This window comes from Panthera pardus, unplaced genomic scaffold (assembly GCF_024362965.1).
Source record: "Panthera pardus isolate Hobbes unplaced genomic scaffold, ASM2436296v1 HiC_scaffold_27, whole genome shotgun sequence".
NCBI classification, from domain to species: domain Eukaryota; kingdom Metazoa; phylum Chordata; class Mammalia; order Carnivora; family Felidae; genus Panthera; species Panthera pardus.
In genome coordinates, this window is record NW_026526843.1 from 92179436 (window position 1) to 92203269 (window position 23834).

Sequence of the window (23834 nt, forward strand, 5' to 3'; positions counted from 1 at the left end):
AGAGTGGTTCAGCCCTGTTTGTGGCGACAGCTTCAAAAGGCAGTTGACCGCCCTGGGAAATGACATTCAAGTAGAGTTTACAGAGACCTCTACCACAGAGAAAATGGTGGTGAATTCGTGAGTCTGTGGGCTACTTCACTTCAGGGCTCTATGTCCCCAAACCGTCTCCAGCATCTTGAAATCAGGAACAAATCTGGTTTAGGTTCACCAACTCGGCCAACAGCTTGGTGGGGATTCATCTCTCTGTGTTTTAGATTCTAAAGTCACGTTCCTCGGGGCGCCTGGGTGGCTCAGTCGGTTAAGCGGCTGACTTCGGCTCAGGTCATGATCTCGCGGTCCGTGAGTTCGAGCCCCTCGTCGGGCTCTGTGCTGACAGCTCAGAGCCTGGAGCCTGTTTCAGATTCTGTGTCTCCCTCTCTCTGACCCTCCCCCATTCATGCTCTGTCTCTCTCTGTCTCAAAAATAAATAAACGTTAAAAAAATTAAAAAAAAAAATAAAGTCTCCTTCCTCAAGGTGTGGTTCCAGACCAGTAGCCTCCTAGTCCGCTTTTTAAGAATGTAGGTTCTCGACTCCCACCCCAGACTTACTAAATCAGCATCTGCATTGTGAAAAGATCCCCAAGTGATTTATATGCTCATTAAAGCGTACAAAGCAATGGCCTGAAGGGTGTGTTCGTGGTGATTCTTGAGTTTATCGTGAGTTCTAGTAAGGTAGAGGATCTCCTCAAAGTTTCAGAACGGCTAAAGCTTTAATGAAGGCAGAAAGGACCTTAGGATGTCTGTCAACTTATGATTTTAGACCCCAAAACTAAAACTGAAAGTGGGGATGGTGTCTCCTTAATAATAAAAGTATGAATCGTATTAAATTAGAAGAAGTAGATACACTGGTGAAATTTAGGAGCTGAAAGAAAAGAACCAAGTTACAACCCTTCTTAGGAGGAAAAGGGTTCAGAAACGTGGAGGTGGGGGGCCCAAGCATCTTTGTTTATAATAATTCTCCAGGTAATTTTCGTGTGATTTAAAGACTCTCTTGTAAAGTCATACATATCTAGAAAATTTTAGTGGGTGTGAAGATAGTAACCTAGGTGTTTTGGTTTTCAGAGCACACAAATCGAGCCGTGTTTGAGAGTTGCTGCTTTAGGCAGGCCATGGGCCTCAAGAACACTGTGGTGGGGGACTCCTTACTTTGGGTGTTGACTTGCAATTGTCTTGAATTCATTATCCCAGTTGGGCCGTCCATACAAGGTCTTTTGCTTCAGGCCTGTGATCACGTCTTTCTCCTCATCGTGATGCACAGCAAAGTGATTGGCCTGTAGGAAAGGACATGAATTCACAAAGCAGAGACATGCTATAAAAAAACCCATATTAACTATATATATATATATACATATATATATAGTTATAGTTGAATATATACATATATATATCGTTGAAGGCTAGAAGGTAAACAAATATGAAAAAACTGGGTCTCCTCAGGTAACTTACAATCTAGAAGGGCAGACCTTTAGGAGAATTGCTAAGAACTAAAACAGATTAATGCACTGATATTTTGGTAACACAATGAGACAATAAATCAAGTCTAAAGGTAGTCTGTGTGTGTGTGTGTGTGTGTGTGTGTACATACACAGTCACATGTTGTTTTCTGCTACCCTTCTAGGGAGCCTCAGTTTGAACAACAAATATTTTTCATAAAAGTGGTTAATTAAATGTATTTAAAACTTAAATCAGATTTTAAATTCACTGTACAGGGGATGGATGATGGGCTAAGAAGGGTGGCCAGTCTGGTTTCATAACCCTGTAGAGACCAGTTTTGTAAAGCAAAATAATTGTTTTTCAATGCAAATACATTTCCCATTTAAAAAATGGTGCGTGAGTTTTTAAATAATAAAACTGCCAAGTGATTTATGTATTATATATTTTCCCCCGGTCTCATCTTGATCAAATATTTGTTGTTGTTTTGCTTTTAAAATTACAGAAGTGGCATTGCGAAATCCCATTTTTCTAGAGCAGCACTTTTCATGGTCATGTGTCCCTGGATCCACACTTGCAACCAGACTCATCTAAGACCCAGAGAGTCTATGATAAACAATACACCAAAACCCAAATGAGAAACCAGTTTTCACAAACACCAGGCGCCAATGTGTGGCTATGGCCAGTAGAGACACTGGCCAGTGATAGGCAGACACTCTTGCCTTAGCTCCTTACACAGGGGGATAGCTTCTGTTGCTTCCAGGCCAAGTAATTAATGTTTGCTTATTTAGAAAGATGTTACCCCCTAGGAATCATTAACTTGTTTCAGAGTTTCTCAATGTCAACACTTTTGACATTTGAAGCCAGATAGTTCTTTGTTGCAGGGGCTGTCTTATAAATTGTAGAATGCTTTCATTGCAAACATGAAATTTTGCAATGTGCCTGGAGGGAGGGGTACGTGTTTGTGTGTGTGTGTGTGTGTGTGTGTGTAATGTGTTATGTCTCATGCATTACATAGTATACTATACCCACATATATATATATACACACATACATATATGCTACATACATACATACATATATACATATATACACAATATATATCATCTTCATTAACTATATTTCAATATATTATCAAATATAAATGATAATCATGAACTCCTGGGAGTTGTTAAGAGTGCAGGCTCTGGAACATTCTGCCTCTGCCTCTTACTAGTTCAGTACCTTTGGACAAACGACCTAACCTGTTCTGGGCTTTGGTTTTCTCACCTATAAAGTATGAATAATAACAGTAGCTGTTTCATAGGGCTGTTGTTAGGATTGAATTAGACAATCTATTTAAACACTAATAAAAGTACCTAGCACATAGTATAGGCTTAATAACTATGAGCAGTTATTATTACTACTTATTAAATGTATTGTGTATATTGAAAAACACACATAAACATAAAATTAGAGGAATATGTGTGTGTATACTGATATAAAGGTAGAGATATATAGAGAGAGAGATATAAAGAGAGGTGGATCATCTTGTCCACCTGGGTTGAGTCCCCTGGTAGGAATGTGGCTTTAATACAGTCAAAGTCATGGCACCTATTCCCTTGTAGGTTCCTTAGCTTTGATCTGTTCCTCAGATACTAACTTTGAATCTAGGCTCGTTAGTCTGAACACGTGGGGATATTGAGTGAGGGTGGACAGGCTGGATCACTAAAACCCATCAACAGTTCTTGGTAAAAACGGTACACAAAATACTCCCATAACCAAAGGGAAGTCAGTCAGCCCTGGACACTGGGGGAAGGACCTGAGATCTGGGACGTCGCCCTCACCTGAGACTCATCCCAGCCGGTGAGGTAGATGTTATAGCTGAGGAAGCCGGCGTTATTCCTCTCCAGCATCTGGGTCTCCAGCAGCTGCAGCAAGTCGGCAAACCACTCAAAGGCGTGCGTGTCCCGGCAGAGCCAGTAGAAGTATATCTGCAAGAGCCACAGATCATGAAGCAGTCTAGATTTAAATAGGCCTTATCGCAACTGATATATGGATTTCTGCTCTTCCCCCCACTCGACTTTTTCCTGCTGCTCAGAATGCCTGGAAACATAGGTTTTCAGAAAGCGCTGGGCGTTTCATAAGCTAGCTCACATGAACCTGTGCTGGCCTTCACACTGGCGGGGCAGTACATCAATAGCTTGGTCTCAGAAGTATATGACTTAGGAAAAAACATTAGCTCCCCACTTTCCCTCTAGGTCTGCCCTTACCCACCCCAGATCCCTGGCTTCCTTTGTGCACAATAGGATCAGGCATTCCTGAGTTCCTCCTCCATACAGTAAAGAGAGAAAGGGGAGAATGAAAAGTCAAGGTACACTCCATGTCCCTATTAGAGGTTATCTCTATAGTTATTAGAATGACTCACGTTTCATTCAAGGTGTCCTTTACCAGGCAAGGAAACCAAATTTACATGTGACCAAAAAAATGCCCTGGGAATTTATTCTGAGGAGCTTCCCAGAAGAAAGTGAACGTTTCATGAAAGGACATGTCTCCTGCCCTCCCCTTGCAAACTAAAAAGTACTGGGGGACTGGAAATGCAATCAACCTCAATGTCTAACACAGGATGATAGAAAAGTTTTTCTATATCCTCTCAATGGAACACGGAGGAATCATTAAAAAGGATCATTATAAAGCCTGTGACAACACTGAAAAACACCATAATATGTTTCTGCTAAAGCAGGACATGAAGGTATATGTACAAGTTTCCAGGAGTATGTAAACTTGTGGGGAAATATTGGAAAAGAATACACAAAAACAATAGCTACTGGACTGGGGTTGTGAATACTTTCTGCCGCATCTTCGTTTCTTGTGAATTTCTACTAACGCCGTACGAGCATAGTACGTTGCTTTCAATAATAGACCTGCTTCTATGAAAGCACATTTAACTTCTCAAATCGCCCTTTTATGAGAAGTCGGTCTCGCTGCAACCACGCAGAACTTGTCTTCACTTCCTTTGGTCTCTGCCAGCCTCTGCCCTGAAGTCTCTCTCAGGCTTCACTAGGCAGAACCTAACGACCTTATCCGAGCCCTGTGAAAAATGAAAGAACTTACCTTTTTGAGCCTCAGATTGGTGGCATTATTGCAATATTTGTACCAGACGGACTTGAGAATGGATGCGAAGGGTGTGACCCCGATCCCTGCTCCCACCAACATCACCACCTCATAACTGAACACGTCTTCACTGGCGGTGCCAAAGGGCCCATCAACAGCTATCCTGGAAGGAGGCGTGTGAGGAGATGGTTACGGGGCTATCTTGCACTTCAGAGAAGGATGGGGCACAGGTTTTCACTGGGGGTGTGTGCAATATGTCACATCGAACCGGGACGACGTATCTATGGGGCACTTTCTTTTCTGAAATAGCTTTCAAGTAATGAACCTGATGTCAACAGTGTGGTTGGAAGTAATAAAAGGAAGTTTTAGCTAACTGAAAACATTTGATAACTCTCAAGGGTGTTTTTTCATCTCTCCACACCCTTCACCTACCACACACACACACACACACACACGCACGCACGCACGCACGAGATTCCTGTTTACATCACACCCTGAGGTAAACTGAGAATTTTCTGTCATAACATCTTATAAATTTAATATCTTCAATTTTCACTTGTGTATTCATCGAGTGAATCAACAAGCTTTTCTCTAGCATCTACTAAGTGCCCAGCACCGTCTCAGGCATGTGGGAAGGAGGGGACAAAGCGAATAATATGTGGCATTTACCCTCAAATAACATATATCAATTAAATTTTAAGAACATCTTTGATACACTATAACTTTGTTAGAAAAGTTAATATAACTTGGCCTTGACCCTTACCCATTTAAAGGAATTTGGGAATATTTGTTATTAATGTTTGATTCAAACATATTTTTTATGTTTCACACAAGACTTATAGATATACGCATAAACACACCACACACATACAATGGGGAACACAGAGATAGCTGCCTATATTTGTAGAGCTTGTGTGTTTTGTTGGACCCAGCAGATAGTAGAGTGAGAGACGGGATAAGAGGAGCTATTTAGTGACATTTTCCCTGAACTCATACACTTTCGTACATACACACTTTGTACTTACTTAGGTAGTTTCCAAGCATCTTGAAACTCTTGTTTATCACAGCCACAAGCATTGAAAAGTCCTTCTGTCCAGTCCCCAACGATACGAATATGGATGCTAAAGAAGTCTTCCTCAGGGGCGGAGGTCAGCGTGAAAGGGTGCCACTCCAGCCTGGACACCTTGGGGCACTTGACGAAAATGTATTGTCCCACCTCCATCTTGAATCCCTTCTTCTTCATCTGTAGCTCGATGGTTTTGAAAGGGTGAGTGACCACCTACGGAACAAAACAAGTTGAGCCCCTCTCCTCAACTTGGGACAAGTCCCAAGAGTCATCCCAACCCTGGCACTCCCTGTAGCATCAGCTGAGGCTGCAGTTGCGACCTCATTGAGGGTCAGCTATTTCTTCCCCCATCCTGACTTTCTTTTCTTTTGCAGGTTCCTTTCCTGAGACTATGCCTCAACAAACCTTCTGCATGCAGTTCGCTGTTTCAGAGTCTTTGTCAGGGAATCTAACTTAAGACACCAGCCTATTGTGATATTTTTTTTCTCCAAGAAGTCAAGGCAGGTAACTACAAACAGGAAGAAGAGATGTCTTCCTGCTCAGTCTTCCTGCCTCCCCAGGGGATGATTGAGAGCCTTGGCAGCTGGATAGAAGAAGGAGACCCCATTGGCTAGTAGTATAGTAACATCCCCCAAACCAAGCCTAAGGTACTAGTCTATCTTTGTCCTGAGCCACACCTTGAATCTGCCTGATTCCATGCATTGTTTCTACATTTCTACCTACCTGGGAAGTATACCATCCATCTCTCCCAAAGCCAGGCCCCAGCCACCCGTTGCCATCCTCATTCTCTATGTATACAAGTGTTCGTGACAGCTTTGTTTATAAGAGCAAAACATTGGAAACAGTCCAGACATCCATCAACTGGTGAGTTGGTAAATAATTTTAAAAAACACAATCAAAAGCTGTCATCACAATACAGAAAGTAATATATTTCTGGGACAATTCTTGAGATACCTAGGACTTTCTATGTACAACTAAAAAACAAGGGACATCAAGGAAAAGAAAAATCAATAGAAACAAAACAGCAGCTTCCCAAATGTTGACTGATAATGTGAAACTTTCCTTTCCATGAGCGAGGAGGAGTAAAGTGGGAAATCCTTTCGATACACATTGCGAAACATTTCCAAAACTTGTGATTTAAATAGATGTTAAATGATAAGCTGTAACTGACTTCCTTTCTTCACTGAAACAAAGAGCCACAATGCTTCATTTTGAAAACAGAAAATAAAAATTTATGAAAATTATTTTGAAAATGATGTTCACCATGTTGCAATTTTGTATGGTGAAAACATTTTTTACCCTGTTGCAATTTCGATACCACAGGCGAAATTGGGATGGAACTAAATAAACTGTACCAGCAGAAAGAATTGACACCGGAATACTTTTGGATGACATCTTGTTTCTTTTCTTTTCTTTTCTTTTCTTTTCTTTTCTTTTCTTTTCTTTTCTTTTTCTTTTCTTTTCTTTTTTGAGAAGAAAATGAATATCTATGTTTATAAGAAGAAAGTGAATATCTATTTTCTCCACAGGAAAACAAGTTTGTCTTTGAAATATGTTTAAGGGAAATCCTTGTCTGCTTAGTCAGGTCTGGCCTAATAAGGAAAATTTTGTGGCAGCTCTTTTTGCTCATCTTTGGGTTTTTTCTTATAATCCAATATAAGTATCATAAAAGGAGAAGTGCTGTCACTTCCTATATTTCACGATTTCTAAGGCCAGCTGGACTAACTTTACTCTGGCCTTCCATAGATGCCAAGAAAGAAAAGCTTGGGTGGAGGATGGAACATTTGTTGAACTGTATTGAGTTGAATTAAATTTTATTTGATAAAACTAGCTTTGTCTGTTGTTTCCTGAAGCTATAAGCAGGAATTTCTATTTCTATTTAATTAGTTGTATATTTACATAGTTAGTAATGAGAAGCAGCATAGAAGCATGGGGAGAAAAGGCCACCTTGTACCTGGTGTTGATGAACTCAATTCTAGATGCAGTTTAGTTACTAACCTCCTTGAGACTTTGGATTCTTCAACTCTGATATTCTATGATTACATACACAGCACAGAAAAGGAGATAAAGGGAGACTTGGAATGGTATCTCAACCTCAGTCAGACCTGCCCTTGGCTCCCTGGTTCTTTTAACATCTGAGTATTTTAAGGCTCAGTGTGTGCCCTCTTGAACTCATGTGTTTTGCCTCTTCACTCTTAATCTGCTCACATCATCACTGTATGCTTCTCCCCTCTACACACACACACACACACACACACACACACACACACACACACAATGAAAGAGAGAGAGAGAGAGAAAGAGAGCGAGAGAGAGAGATTCATGCACACAAAACAGTTGGCTTTATTTTTCAACAGAAAATGTTAACTTGTAGCTCCCCGAGTTAAAAGGTCCAACTACTTGATTATCAAGCTAAGTACACTGACTGAAATTAACTATAGGTCTTCTCTCTACCCTATGTTTAATCGAAAGAAACCGGGTGAAAGACAGCTCTGACCAATGATATAGAGAACTTGGGTAAACTTGTTCATGATATAGTTAGATGCTATTAGTAATTTGTAAACCAGACAATACCTTGGTGATGACCACTTTCTGTTGAGATCGCCAAAACCGTACCAACCTCTCACAGAGATACAGAAACATGGGACCAACAATCCATTTCCAAGTCTGTAATTGGAGCAAAAAATGAAAACAGGATGTGTTAAGGGGTAGTAGGTAATACAAGATTCATGAGGACAAAACATTGTAGAAGTCAAGTTAATCTTTGTAGGCTTGTTTAAATATTTGATATTAGATTAGTAAATTTGTTATACAACAGAACACATCATAAATATCTAAAATCAAAGCAAATTTTTGAGTCGATAAAAATGAGCATTCTCCTTGGCCACATTGGGGAACTTCATCTACAGTATGAAACTCTCCCAAGAGGAACTGTCCAAAAGAATGGGATTTCCTCCTCGTGTTGCAACAGCAGTTGCAATAACCTTACAGCAGAGCAAGGTTGGTTTCAGAATTAATGTTTCTCTTAAGGATACCATTTCAACAACACCATATTTTTCAATGCAACATTGAAGTTGCTTTCTCTCAGCCATGCAGTCAAAGCTTCATCTTTTGCAAGGTAAGAAATTTTATGCAAGAATGCAGCTGTTTCTCCAATATCCTGGTAAGTTCTCAGAGCTATGCAATGTACCTGCTGAAAGGGATAAGCCCAAAGACTTTTAGATTTCTTTAGATCCCCTTCTGGTCAGAAACTCCAGTGTTTCATAACACTGGAGTTATCCTGTACTATTATTGGCTATAATAAAAACCTTTAGGACACACAGATCCATCCTGGGGCACAGTCAGTTAGGTTCCTAGTTTAATATCTGAAATAGCCAAGAGCTTTAGAAGGCAACATTACTTAAAAAGATGGCATTCCAGAATGGATTCCAAGAAAGAAAAAAAAATTCCAAAGTCTCACATATGGTCTTTCTATTAAATTTTTTGAAGAAACTTGTTATTGGAAGTTGAGAGCACCTGAATATCTGCCCCAAAAGTTAGAAATATTCTGCTGCTGGCCTTTGTTTTCAAGGGACAGGTTTTTTTGTTTAATTTTTTAAACTTTTTAAATGTTTATTAACAGAGAGAGAGAAAGTGGGATAGGGGCTGAGAGAGGAGGAGAGAGAGAGAATCCCAAGCAGGTTCTATGCTGTCAGCACAGAGCCCACACGGGGCTTGAACCCACAGAACTGTGAGATCATTGCCTGAGCCCAAATCAGGAGTTGGATGCTTAACCAACTAAGCCACCCAGGTGCCCCGTCATGGGACAGGTTTTTAAAACATCCTGACATCTGGGGCACCTGGGTGGCTCAGTCAGTTAAGTGTCCGACTTCGGCTCAGGTCATGATCTGACGGTTCGTGGGTTCGAGCCCTGTGTCGTGCTCTGTGCTGAAAGCTCAGAGCCTGGAGCTCGCTTCCAATTCTGTCCAGTTCCACCCCTCCCCTGCTCTCTCACTCTCTCTCTCTCTCAAAAATAAATAAACATTAAAAATTAAAAAAAAAATCCTAGCATCATCCATCTATTTCCTGGGTGCCACAATGGGGCCCCACTGAATGGAGCCAGGTCTCGGACATTGCCTCTAATCCCAGAAACCCAGAAGCTCCTTTGAGGTAGATGCCTATTAAGGTAGTACTCTGATTCCAGCTGTCTTCAAGGAAATGTGCCTTCCCCTAAACCATATGAGGGCCTGCAATACAGTTCCTTTTTTTTCCTTTCTATTGATGTCTGTATGTAGAGGGGCAGTGCATTGAGACGTCTGGTGCTTTCATTAATGAGCAAGGTTACTTCAAGATGTTAAGCCCCTGGACAGCATACTGTGTCTTAGAGGAAGAAAACTGTTATAGTAGGAAAGTAGAAAAAATTAAGGAGAAAATGAGATGGGACGTCTGCCTTTCTGTTACACTGTGTTTAAAAAAATTATAATCCTGTCCAGAAGCCCTATACAGATGTTGATTTTTGCCTAGTTTTATACCAACGGTTAGCATGATAACCAATAGAGTATACTGCCTGCCAATGGAAGAAAAGATATGAAGAACACAGGGCCCACTTCTCACTCAGTGGAGCAGAGATATTGAGAATACACAAAATGGAATTGTGCAGAGCACCCAACAGGAGGTCTGAACAGAGAGTTAATATTCCCGCATGTTTTCCCATGGGCACCCTTGCCACACTCCTGCTCTATACGCAAAGCCTTTGGGTGTTGGTAGGAACCTTATATCCAAAGAGGCTCATAGCTCCTTCTAAGTGACTATCTGAGTCATCCAACTCAGCTCAGAATGGAATCCCTCTGGAAATCATTAACTGCTATCATGGCCTCATATCCAGAAGAGAAGAGATGGAATTTCTTGAACCCCAACAGCACTTTCAAAAACAATCCTTTTTCAAGTTTTAGATCAGGATGTTCAGAACAGACCAATGCAATCCTTATTTTTCAAGAAATAATTCTAGACAATAAGTGTAGCAGAAAAAACTAGACACATAACATTCTAGCACTTCCATGGCCTTCGTAATGGACAGCTCTATGACATTTGTACGTATTTCTTAGACACAGTTTGAAGATGGTTGGTAAAGAAATCGTAAAAGTAACAATGAATTGTACATACCATAGGAGGGTTCCCAGAAAACTGTGGGATTGGGCATTCCTCTATTTTTCCCCATTCTGAGATCTTTTTCTCACAAATTTCGTGATGGTGTTTGTCTAAACTCTGTGGGGTCTGCCCACGTACAATGCGCCTGGGGAGGAAATGTAAGTCCGGACGGTTTAGCAGCGAGAAATCAAGCTCTTAGTATTTTGAGACTCTGGGCATATTTCAAGTATTCTAATATGAATCCTGTACTTTCCATTTACCAGTAATATCTTATTGACCCCTCTGAATAGATTTGAGGAAGGGAAAGAAAATATGTCTTCTTCAGCAATAGAAAAAAGATATGTACAATGGCACAAAGTATAGGTAACATCGTACAGGGTAAGTTTTGGATCATTAATATGTGTTTTCTTAAAGGGAGCATGTGTGCTTCCGTTTCGAGTGTTACTTTCATTTATAAACAAACGGAAACAGGAAAACCGTAAATCTAACAGAGCAATGAGTAGCCCATACAGTGCCTTGGTGCAAATTAGAAAAAGACGCCCCCTCTGAGAGGGCAGTATTAGAGGCAAAGAGCATGGCCAGCAAAGCGTGGGCTAATTTTATGCCCTGCGGACAGGCACCCTTGTGTAGTTGACAGTCCATACACTCATACACAGTAGCTTTGAGGCTTAGTCCAGGTGCTTCATTGGTTAAACTCAAATTGCCTAAATTGAACCAAAAAGTTTTATCAATTTAAGAAGACTCTGTGGAGATTATGACATTCTCACAGACATCGGCACTAATGGTGTGCCCTTTGAAGTGCCCACAGCCCATTCATTTCAATTCCATAAACTGTAATTGAGCAACTGCTAACACACAAGACAATGTGGGTTTAGTGGGAACAGAGGAAGGGAGGCACAAGGTCAGGTAAGTCAGGTTCCTGACCTCGAGGAACATAAATTGCAGGGTCTTCAGAATATGTGAGAATAGAGGCACAAAAGGCCCTTTGTAATAGTTTCTATGGGGGAGCTAAACTTTATTGTGCCACTTGGTACATTCTGCAAATGGTTTTTTTAACACTTATTTTTAGAGAGAGAGAGACAGAGAGAGAGGAGGAGAGGGGCAGAAGGAGAGAGAGAGAGAGAGAGAGAGAGAGAGAGAGAGAGACAGAATTCTAAGCAGGCTCCACACCCAGTACAGAGCCTGACACGGGGCTCGATCCCACGACCTTGGGATCATGACCTCAGCAAAAACCAAGGGTGAGACACTTAGCCGACTGAGCCAAGCAGAGGCTCCTGTGACTGTTCTAATTCAAGGCTGTTAACCATCCCTTTCTGTCCTTACGTTTGGGGGCAGAGAATTACTGTGCCAGACCTGGGGAAAGGCACTGTACACAAATTATCTCAGTTGACCCTCATAACAAGATTGAATGGTAAGTATTAGCACCCCCATTTTACATATGAGAACACCGAAGCTTAGAGAAACTAGCAACTAGAAGCAGAATGATTTGGAGAAAACACTTCTGGGCCTAGGTCAGACAGCGTTGGTTTCAAATCCCACGTCTACCGCTTGCTAGTTTGGTGGCCTTGGGAAGTTATTGAACTTCCTCCAAGCCTCAGTTTCTTTAGCTGTAAAATAGGTAATAATAATACCTAATTAAAGGTTTATTTTAGTAATCAATCGGCATGATGCATAAAAAATGCCGGGCACAAAGTAAGAGTCTAACAAATGGTAACTATCAAAGTTTCTAATGCCCAAGTTCACATGTGGAGTAAGTGAGAGGAAAAAAAAGGGGGGAGGGGATTCTCCCGTCTTCTCACTGCCAGGACCAGAAGTCAGAAAACCTGGATATTAATCCTAGCTCAGCTTCTGCCTGGCCAGGAGACTGTGAGCGATCAGCCAACCAATGTACGTAGCAGATTCTGTTCAGATGGAGAGTGGGGTAAATCCGTCTCCTCTGCCTGCTCCAAAGGAAAATGTATAGTTGAGAAACTGTACAAACATAAAGTGCCGGAATTACTAAACTAGAAATGGGGAGAGATTCATTTTGTTTTCTCTAGGATTCTCTGAAACAGTTGGATTATGACCATATCCCATTTAAAGATTTTCAGTTGCTTCAGGAAAGTCAAGAGATTCTTTGTCTACACAGATTTCCTGGTGCTTAAGAGCTGATCAGGGGTCGGAGTCAGCAAGTGGATTAAGAATGCACACAAGTAGTTGCTCAGTGCTGCTCCTTCCTGCTCTTCCCCTTTTCACACTCAGGTCTTAATCACCTCTAGGCCAACTTGGCTCTCAGCAGAGTCATTGAGCCTTGAGTATCTACTCCCTTCATGCTTAGCTATAGAGCCTCAGACCCACCAGGGAACTTCCCCACGCCTACTTTTGTGTGCAGGTGTGAGAACCAGCTGGTGTGAAATAGCATAAAAAGGAAACCTGATATTAAATAGGATTCCCAATAAGGGAACTGTCCCAACCACACATGCAGGCACTGAGTCTCTATGAAAGTATTTGTCACAGCCTGCCTTAGAGCAGCTGACAGGGTGCTCTACAAACAGGGTGACTTGGGCTACATATTTTACCTCTGTTAATCTGTTTCCTTGTCTACAATCTCCCCCAGGAAATGGGGATGTGAGAGCATCTCTACCTAAAAGAAACATTTCATGTCTATAACAAGTGCTCAATAGAAGAGAGCTCTTACCTTTATCATATTAGAAGGCTGGAAGGCAATAACCATGTATTTTTCCTTCTAGTATTCCCCCACAGTACCTGAGATCAGCCCTCAAACATGGTAGGCAATCAATAAATGTCCAGCTTGAATCAAAACTCATTGAACGACAGCAAACGCTTTCACCTGCTTAATCATTAGCCCCTCAAGTTTGGGAGTTGGACTAATTTCCTAGCGATTAAACCATAAGAAACATCACTGCAGACATCCAAGACCCCTCCAGCACCCTTAACATGTCTTATACACTTGCAAAGACACTCAAACTTTGGTGCATTTTTCAAGCTTGCTAGAAATAACTGCATTAATAATAGCTATTATTAAATAACTAAAGAAATAATAGGTATGAACCAGGTGGAAGAAACTAAAATGTTGCGGAGTGGTCTCTCTCAAACTGACCCCTGTTGTCCCCTCATATTCTATCAGCAGACAGGCTGCCCACACGTAGACAAGGAGGCCACTGTGCCTCTAACAGCATCACACCTGGAAACTGAAGGACTTAAAGTACTCGACGGTGGAAATTAAACACTCACTCAGCTCCGTGGATGGCGAGCCCGATGAAGAAGATCACAAAGAGATGGTGTGTGTACCAAAACAGTTCAAAGTAAGATCTCCGGATGGTTTTGGTGGAGGAGGTGATAATTAATATGAGGCACAGTGTGATGACAATACCAGTGATGCCTGCCAACCGAGTCACAGCCACATATAGGCCTCCTTCAGGATTCTGTAAAATACACACACACACACACACACACACACACACACGCACACACACGCACACATGAACACACACACACACACACACACACACACACACATTACTGGTAGGCTCTCAAATGCAGGACTACCTATTTATAAACTTTCCAGTGTATAGGGCCATAGGTATTCCCTCTCTAGAGAGAGATACAGACTTGGAATAGATATTTCTCAATTTGAAAACATTTACGTGGCTGAGGTATCATGGGAAGTACTAACTGATACACTGAAATAGTTGTAAGGGAGGATCGAATAAAGGAAATCAGCCAAGTAGAAGATGCCCTAAAAGGGTCTGAAGCGCTTTCTCCCTTTGGTTTGGAAAGGACCACAGTACTTTGTTTTGCAAATGTATTCTGGACATGCCTGACGTCTTAGGCTGGGGTCCCCTGAAGCAGGTAGACCTTGAGATGAGGGTGCATGTGCTCCAGGAAGAGACTGGTCAGAAGATGGGTAATAGATCACAAAAGAGGAACAAGTCAAAGAAGGAGGGTGATCGCAGGCTGTTTTTTTTTTTTTTTATATAGAGGGTAGCTCCCACCTGATGCTGCCGAGGAACTGTGGACACTCAGTCACATGTCAGAGTTCATCCTGACTCAAGACAAGGAGGATGGGCTTTCATGGTCTGCCCCCATCAGTTTTTGGCTAGGGCTGCCCTCAGAGAGGTAGCCATCAGGCCCTTTCAGTTCTCTGAGTTTGTGGACAAAGGGACTCCAATAGCCCCAGAGTGGTCCTCTGAGGAAGAAACGCAGGTCTCAGAAATCAAAAGTGAAAACACACAGAAAGGTGTGGGAGCACAGAGTAAAAGTGGTCCAGAGACATCCAGGCAGAGCATGACAGTGTCAGCCCACCTAGTATGGTCACATTGCCTTCCTTACACATCACTGTGCAAACAACGGACAACACAAAAGGAAAATTATCCCAGACATTACAGAAAAAGAATTTCTGTTTTCTTTGATGCAAGTATTTTCTTCACGATAGCCCGAGGAGAATTATTTCTGCAAAATTAAGGGGCTTTTCTTATACTCTGCTAAACACAAGGAAACACGTTTGCAATTGGGTGTATAGTAATTTGACTCGGCCATCCTCCCAAGCCATTGAGCACATGAGGATGACTTACTTGGAGCTTTAGCCACTGTTGGAAGGGAAGCAGGGCTTGCCGTGGATGCCCCAAAGGGCTGCCCCTGGAAGACTGCTGAGTACTCCCAGTGCACCTGACTTCTCACGGAATGGTGGTTAGCAGACATAGGCCACCCCTCAGATGTTGTAGGCAAGAGAGAAGAAAAGCATCTCTGACAGCTGTCAGTCAGTGGCCAGCCTCATACTAACACCGAGGCCGGAGTGTTCCCTGTTTCACATAACCAAGTGCATAGAACACCCGCATCAGACGAGGTCATTCTGTGACTGTGGTGGAGTGAGACAAAAATAAAACCACTCCAGAATTATGTCTCAGCCGGGACAACAACACAAGTGACTGCTGCTTCTTTACCAATTACAGATTTAGCCCCATTCTATTCCTTCTGCCTCCTGGAGAAACATTCCTAAGATACCCAATCCTAGAAAGACCCCCAATTCTTGAACATACCTGATCCAGAGCAGATCTTTGCTTTCTTAAACCCCTCCAGAACCACCTTACACAAGTCCATGTCCTCTATTAACAAGCCTCTATTAACACCTTCCCGGAATGTCCCAGACTTTCTCATGGTGCAAGGCCTCTTTTGCCGCAGTAAGTAATAAGCCCAACTTTGTTTGACTGGATGTGTGTTCCTGTCTTTCTTTGATGGTGGGCATTGTCATGGGTGAGCCTGAGTTACTCCGGGTTCCACAGGTGAGCTTAAGGAGCTGGAAAACTTCTAGAGATCCTCCACACGTGGGGTCGGGAGTGTGGGAGACATTTCCTCTGTACCCACATTCTTAGAAACTACAGAACTGTCCCCCTGATGGTCAACTTTTGTCACTGTTGTTGTTCTGGCCAAGTGCGGTTCTTCACTCACTGAAATCTAGTCCTCAGTTTTAATGGTCTAGGGAACATCTGAATCAGGAAATAGGAGACTTACCTTGAATCTCTGTCGAGCAAAATTGAGGTAAGTTTCATTAGGTTTATCTCCAAGGTCAGAGAGTGCTATTGAATAAGGATCAGAATTGTTGGATCGGGCATCCACACACCACTCCACATTAAACAGATGTGCAATAGTATGAATCGCTGAAGAGGACAGAGAAGAGAAACAAACAGGGTGAAGGGTATGTACAATTTTATTATGAGCTGGGTTTCTGCCTATAGCCCCTGACTCTATGATAAGTTATAAGGAGACCCAGGGATGGCCCAAGCCACTCACAAATAAGAACTGGGTCTCCAGACCACAGGGGCAAGACAATTCGAGTCAGTAAGCTACTCTCTAGTTGTGTGATCATACACAAATCACTTGACATCTCTGGTCTTGGTTTCCTCATTTGTGAAATGAAGGTGCAAAACGACACCATCCTAAAGATCCGATCAAGTTCTGAGATTCTACAAAGTAACCTTGGTCTCTGAGGATATTTGGATGTGCTCTCTTTGCCTCTCTCCCCCTGATATATTTATGTTCAAACAGGAAGACTCTCATGTAATATATGCCTTTAGCGGACCCATTCACCTGACTCTGACATTACTCCAGAAAGATAACAAATTTTATTGATCTGATATAAACCAATGGCCATAACAGTGAATATCTTCTTAAAAATTGCATTCCTTACTTAACAAGCACTAACATACAACTTACTAGGTACCAAGAACTGTTATACATGCCTTTAATTACTTTATCCTTATATTGATCCAATGATGTAGGGACGATTATCATCACCTCATCTTACAGATGAGGAAACTGGGGCATAGAATACTTAAATATCTTGCCCAAGATCACCAAGCTAGGAAGTAGCAGAGTTAAGAATCAAATCCAAGCAATCTGGCACTCAAATCTATGCCCTTAACCATTACACTATGTTACATTCTAATAAGATTTTATCATGCATTTTGCTTTTGAGCCATTTTGTTTGCCACAGAAAGCCTTCATGATCTACTAATAGGAGAAGAGACGCCCAGTTAAACACCTGCAATCTAAGCCTATTTTACTCAAATTAGGGACAGACTCTTTAAGGGCAGAATAAAAGTCTCCTTTGTTTATCACCATGCCTGTGTGCATGACTATCGCCTGGCACAGCCCTTATTTATTAAGTGAATTAGTGGAGATTTGGTAAGGGTTCCAGATGCATCCCTTGTGCCAACACCACCACTTTAATAATGATAATAATAACAACACATAATATAGCATACATATATACATATGTATACCTATTATATATAATAATAACAATAATAATAAAGAAGATGCTTAGCTGATAAGGGCTACCTTACCCTTAAGATAAGATATCTTCTCAACTTACGGGTTGTGGCCCCTGCAGCATTACTGCAAGAAATCCATAAATCTAAATGTTTAACCTAGTATTTTTGTAATGGATAAATAAAAGCTCTCGTTTGTGAACTAACAAATTTTTTTTATATTAAAAAGAGTGGAAAAGGGTGAAGACGCTGGGATTTTGTCAGAAGAGCCTAAGATAAAAAAAGTTTTAGGAATTGAATAAATCCTAATAGTGGGATGAAAGAAAGAGTGATGAATATTTTTTAACAGAATTCATTCAAAAAGTACAGCATATCTTGGCAGGAATGTAAATTGGTGCAGCCACTATGGAAAACCCCATGGAGGCTCCTCAAAAAAACAAACAAACAAAAAAACAAAACAAAAAGGAAGTACCATCTGACCCAGGGATTCTACCCAAAGAAAATGAAAACACTAATTTGAAAAGATATATGCACTCTTATGTTTAGAGCAGCATTATTTACAATGCTGAGCTATGGAAGCAACCTAAGTGTCCGATAGCAGAGTTAAAAATCAAATTCAACCATCTGGTATGGATAAAAGAAGACGCTATTATATATATATATATATATATATATATATATATATATATATACACACACACACACGTACATGTATGTGCATACATATACACATATATATACATACATGTATATATATATATATATATATATATATGGAATATTACTCAGCGATAAAAAAAGAATGAGATCTTGACATTTGCAACAACATGGATGGACCTAGAGAGGATATTATACTAAGTGAAATAAATCAGACAGAGAAAGATAAATACCATATGATTTCATTTATACATAGAATCTAAAAACCAAAACAAACAAACAAATAAAACAGAAGCAGATTCATAAATACAGAGAACAAACTGGTGGTTACCAGAGGGGTTGGGGGTGAAAGGATGGGCAAAATAGGTAAAGGAGATTAAGAGATATAAACTTCTAGTTATAAAACAAATAACTCACAGGGATATAAGGTACAGCATAGGGAATATAGTCAATAATACTGTAATAACGTTGTGTTATTGGTAACTACACTGATCATGGTGAGCATTTTATAGTGTATGTGATTGTCGAATCACTATGTCATACACATGAAACCAATATAATATTGTATGTATTATATGTATTGTATATGTATATGTTGTATGTATTATAATATTGTATGTATACTTCAATTTTAAAACTTAAAAAATACAACATATCCAATCACCACTTGATCTACCTAAAAAGGCTGATCTCTTATTTTAAAAAAGGTATCTAGGGGCGCCTGAGTAGCTCAGTTGTTTAAACATCCAACTTCTGCTCTGGCCATGATCTCAAGGCTCATGAGTTTGAGCCTCGTGTCGGGCTCTGTGCTGTCAGCACACAGCGTGGAGCCTGCTTCGGATTCTGTGTCTCCCTCTCTTTCTGCCCCTCCCCTGCTCACACTCTGACTCTCTCTCTCTCTCTCTCTCTCAAAAATAAACATTAAAAAAATTAGAAATAAATAAAAACCAAATTTAAAAAAGGTATCTAGGAATAGAGGGAACTCTCTGGTTCCAAGTTTTCTTTGCAGTCTCAAATATCTTAATAAGCTTACCAGTGTGAAGTGCAATCATCCATGCCACCATTTTATGAAAGGTGAGATTCCTGTCCAGTTGTCGTCGAATTCTTGTTGAGCAGCACTTTGGATTAAGGGGAAAAGAACAAAATAGTAATTGGTAACAAGAAGGCTTTCCAAGCGCCAGGCAGTAGATACATATCATCTCATTTCATTCTCACAACCACCCTAAAAACGATGTCATTCGACGCATTTGACAGATGAAAAAACTGAGGCTCAGATATGTGTAGTCATCTTCCCAAGGTCAAACAGCTGGTAAGTGGCATACCTGATAGGTCCCTGCAGTAACCACACACAGGCACAACCAGCTCAGCCCAAGAAGCCTAAGGTTTGTTGACCAGCAAGCCTTAGGTCCCTACAATCCGTTTCTGCCTATTTCACCTGGACCTGAAGGGGGAGAGCTCTTCTCTGTCTTCTCCATCACTTTCCCCTGCCCCAGAATGTATGTGAGCTCTCACGGTCCCACCCTGGGCAGTTAGCAAAGGTTCATCCTCGTGAAGATGTTAACCAGTAACTTAAGTGTTAGTCAGTTGAGAGATTCAAGTGTCAGCTATCCCAGAATACTGGCAAGCTAATAGGATTCCCTCCAAGAGAAAAGGTGTATGCATTTCACAAGACCCTGAAAGTCTAATGGGGACACAGACAAGTGAACAGTTCTAGAACAAGTGAATAGTTTGAGAACAACATCCTTCTAAGACATACACTATGGGAGGAGAAAAAATTTTCCACCTGCCTCTGTTGATAAACATCACAAGGAGACATCATTAAACAAATAATAATAGCAAAAATAACAATAGCTAATATTTGTAAAGAGCTTGTGCAAGGAGCTGGTTTAAGTGTTTTATATGCATTTTGACACTTTTCATTCTTACATCAATCCTATCAGGGAGGTACCATTTTTATCACTATATACCAGATTAGGAAAAAAGGCGTAGAGAGGTCACCTTGCCTTAGGTCACATAGTTAATAAGTGGCAGAGCTGGGATTTAAATCCAGAGTATCGGATGCCAGAAGTATCAGTATTCTGATATTTCATACCTTGCATGATTAGTCTGACATTAAAAATAGTATTTTGGTCAGTACTCTGGCGTAACTGTCCTACTGATGCATGTTAGAAGATGTGGGTGTGAATCTTGATTCAGGTCAATGCCCAAAGTAGAAAAAGAAACACCCTGCTTTATGGTTGAGTCAAAGCTTTGTCCTCCTAGAAACCGGTCAAATGCTCGCTCTGGCTGTTTTGTTCTCAAGTCTAAACGTACTGCCACAGAGATACAAAGAACCTTTTGAGAAGAGCCGAGTGCCAAAGACAATCTTAGGTATTATAAGCATCTGGTTCTAAACACATTCAATTTATTCTAAAGATGTTTAATTTTTGGTTTGCTTATTTTTTCAATAAAATTTTCTGATTTTATAGGAAAAGAATGTGGTTGTGTGGAAAATTGTGCTTATTCCACTATCTCTCAGTTAGCTACATCTACAGAGAGCATGGGAACATGACAACAGGTTCTTGGGATTGCAGTGAGGAAGATACTGAGGATTCCAGAGAAAGGAACAAAGAATTCGGTTTTATCGAATGTTTTCTGTGAGCCAGACAGTTTACGCAAAATCATTACCTCATTCAGTGGCAACAAGTTAAGGATCATTATCCTCATTTTACAGATAAAAAACCTAAAGCTAAGTCTCACACTGTCTGGGATCCAAGTCTATTTTCTTCAACATTCATACCCTTTTCCACTAAACCAATTGCAAAGATATCGCCACTATTTTTCTATGTGTCTAAAAACCCAAGACGAGAATTTTAAGTGTAAGTACTCAGCTGCAAGGTGATCGCAGAAAACAATGTCAGGGGAAGTGAGACTAGGAAGAAAAGGAAACCAGTGAAAGGTATATTAATCAGATCAGCTACCACTATCATATATCATATCATATCATATCATATCATATCATATCATATCATATCAAAACATATATCATGTCATCATAGTCTTGCTGATCCGAGGACTCTGAGAGACTGTGTAGAAAATGCCCCAGAGGATTTTTTTTTTCATTTTTACCCGAGGGATTACAAAGTTTAGGTATTCATCCAACAACTCCTATCTGTCACTGGCTGAGGGCTAGTCCCAAGGCATCAACTCCCTGGCATTTCAGGCTTGCCCCAGGAGAGGCTAAAAGAAAATTCCGAGGCAGAGAATGACTGGGGCTTCCAGAAGGCAGCTGCCCCATGAGCTGCAGAACCAGAAGTGGGGAGGGAATATTAGTGGAACACTAACTGTTGCTTGACACAACAGCATCAGCTACGACTAAGAGTCCATTGGTGGAGCTGGGCAGTAACTCGGGCTCTCATAATAAGGGTTTCCTGTTGGAGATCACTTAGTTTACATTTCTGTTAGTGAAAAATTGTTAAAAATTTTTAATGTAATTTTTTAAAATCTTTTTTTAATGTTGATTTATTTTTGAGACAGAGCGCAAGTGGGGGAGGGGCAGAGAGAGAGGGAGACACAGAATCAGAAGCAAGCTCCAGGCTCCGAGCAGTCAGCACAGAGCCCGACGCGGGGCTCGAACTCATGAGCTGTGAGATCATGACCTGAGCCGAAGTTGGATGCTCAACAGACTGACCTACCCAGGTGCCCCTTAAAATTTTTTAAAGAATTTTTTGATGCCTATTTACAGTGACCCTACTGGGTCAAGGCGAGGTAAGGAAGGTGTCCTCTCTCTTTTTTTTAATGTTTATGTTTTTGAGAGAGAGAAGAGGGGAGGGGCAGAGAGAGGGAGACAGAGGATCTGAAGTGGGCTTTGGGCTGACAGCACAGAGCCCGACGTGGGGCCCAAAGTCACAAACCACAAGATCATAGCCTGAGCCAAAGCCAGACACCTAACTGACTGAGTCACTCAGGCGCCCCTCTTTACAATTTTAAGGAAATATATTTTTCCTGTTTCCCAATCACTAGGTTCCTCCATAGTATCTTAAAGTCCTCGAGGTAGGCAGAATTCAAAGATGATCCCCAATGATATTATATAATCTCCTCCATTTGAGTGCTAGTGGGACCTGACCTGTGAATATGATAGGACGTCACTCCTATGAGTTTGTTACATTATATGGCAAAAGGAACTTTGCAGAGGTAATTAAAGTCCCAAGTTGACCTTATGAGAAAGATTATCTGGATGGGCCTGAACCAATCTCATGACCCTTTAAATCTGGGTCTAGAACACAGAGACTGAAGAATTCAGAGATTCAAGGCACAAGAAGTATTTGGTGCAATGTTGCCAGCTTGAACATGGAGGGGGGGCCACATGGCAAGGGATACAGGGACATTTAGGATCTGTGACCAGACCCTGAATGACTGTCAGCAAGGAAACAGGAACCTCAGTCCCACAACTGCAAGGAACTGCATTTTGCCAACAAGAATGAGCTGGGAAGATTTCAACCCAGAGTTTCCATTTGAGAAGTCAACCCAGTAGGCACCTTGGCTTCTGCCTTGTGATATGCTGAGTGGAGAACCCAACCACCTGCAGACCTGCAGGGTGCTGAACTTCTCATCTACAAAACTGTGAGCTAATAAATGGGGGTTGTGTGAAGCCACTGAATTTGTGGACATTTGTCACATAGTAAGAGATAATTACTATAGCCCTTACTGGGGTGATGGCAGACAAATTGGAGTCCTAAGACAGAGAGAATGGCAATTAGCGGGATCAGAAACCAGTACTGAATTACATTTCAGAGAGCAAGTTTTGCCATCCAATATACCCATGTTGGATCTCTGCTCTAACACCTAGCTATGTGACATTGAATAATACGCTCAGTTTTTAACTTCCTTGCCTATATATTTATCGTAGTTCTTTCCCCATAGATCTGTTTCATAGATTCACTGAGAAGTGCTTTATAAATATTTGAGGGTTTTCTTGTATCATGATTTAACTTTTCAGTGAGTAGGGCTTGGCTCCCCAGCTGTGGAGTAATCTTCCTATACACAGAGTAATATATCATATACTGTAAAAAAAAAATCCCTTGGTAATTATTTGGTTAAATGAATTACATTTTCACTAGTCTAGAACCTAAGATGATTATTATAAACCTATAGAGAGGTATTTACCCACATGTCTATACTTGCCATGCTGCTTGCTTTTCTTCTTCCTGACAAATTATTTTGAAACTTTTGGGAGAAAATACACTGGCTCCTGCATGCTGAAGTGGAAGAAAAGGAAAGTAGTTTTGAAGTGGCCTCTACAGTGTCTCTACAGAGTTCTACCTTTATCATCATCAATATAGATCATGGGAAATCTGCAACCATAGATTCTCATGCCCCCTATCAGCTTGAGCATCTGACTGTTACAGAAAATGAAATTGAATGCCAGAACAATGGAGAAATGTGCTTGGGAGATAAAAAGGTCCATTCGGTAATAGTCTGATCTTAATAGGTAGTGTTTTTTTTTTTTTTTTTAAAAAAGCTAGTTAATAAAGGGGTGCCTGGGTAGCTCGACAGGTTACGTGAAAGACTCTTGATTTTGGCTCAGGTCAGGATCTCACGGTTCATGGGACTGAGCCCTGCATCAGGCTCTGCGCTGACATTGCAGAGCCTGCTTGGGATTCTCTGTCTCT

The 23834-nt window shown here is 41.1% G+C and overlaps 1 protein-coding gene across 1 annotated transcript in view; it reads right to left on the bottom strand.

Annotated features, from left to right (window-relative positions):
* The window catches only part of LOC109248000 (cytochrome b-245 heavy chain), a 33686-nt gene that overhangs the window by 2087 nt on the left and 7765 nt on the right, over window positions 1-23834 (bottom strand). The window contains exons 4-12 of the mRNA XM_019417267.2: window positions 19217-19301; window positions 16268-16413; window positions 13991-14181; window positions 10772-10901; window positions 8204-8296; window positions 5589-5842; window positions 4564-4726; window positions 3297-3443; window positions 1186-1310 (exon numbers count right to left, since the gene is read on the bottom strand). Coding sequence (XP_019272812.1) covers window positions 1186-1310; window positions 3297-3443; window positions 4564-4726; window positions 5589-5842; window positions 8204-8296; window positions 10772-10901; window positions 13991-14181; window positions 16268-16413; window positions 19217-19301 — 1334 coding nt within the window. The remainder of the gene's footprint in view (window positions 1-1185; window positions 1311-3296; window positions 3444-4563; window positions 4727-5588; window positions 5843-8203; window positions 8297-10771; window positions 10902-13990; window positions 14182-16267; window positions 16414-19216; window positions 19302-23834) is intronic.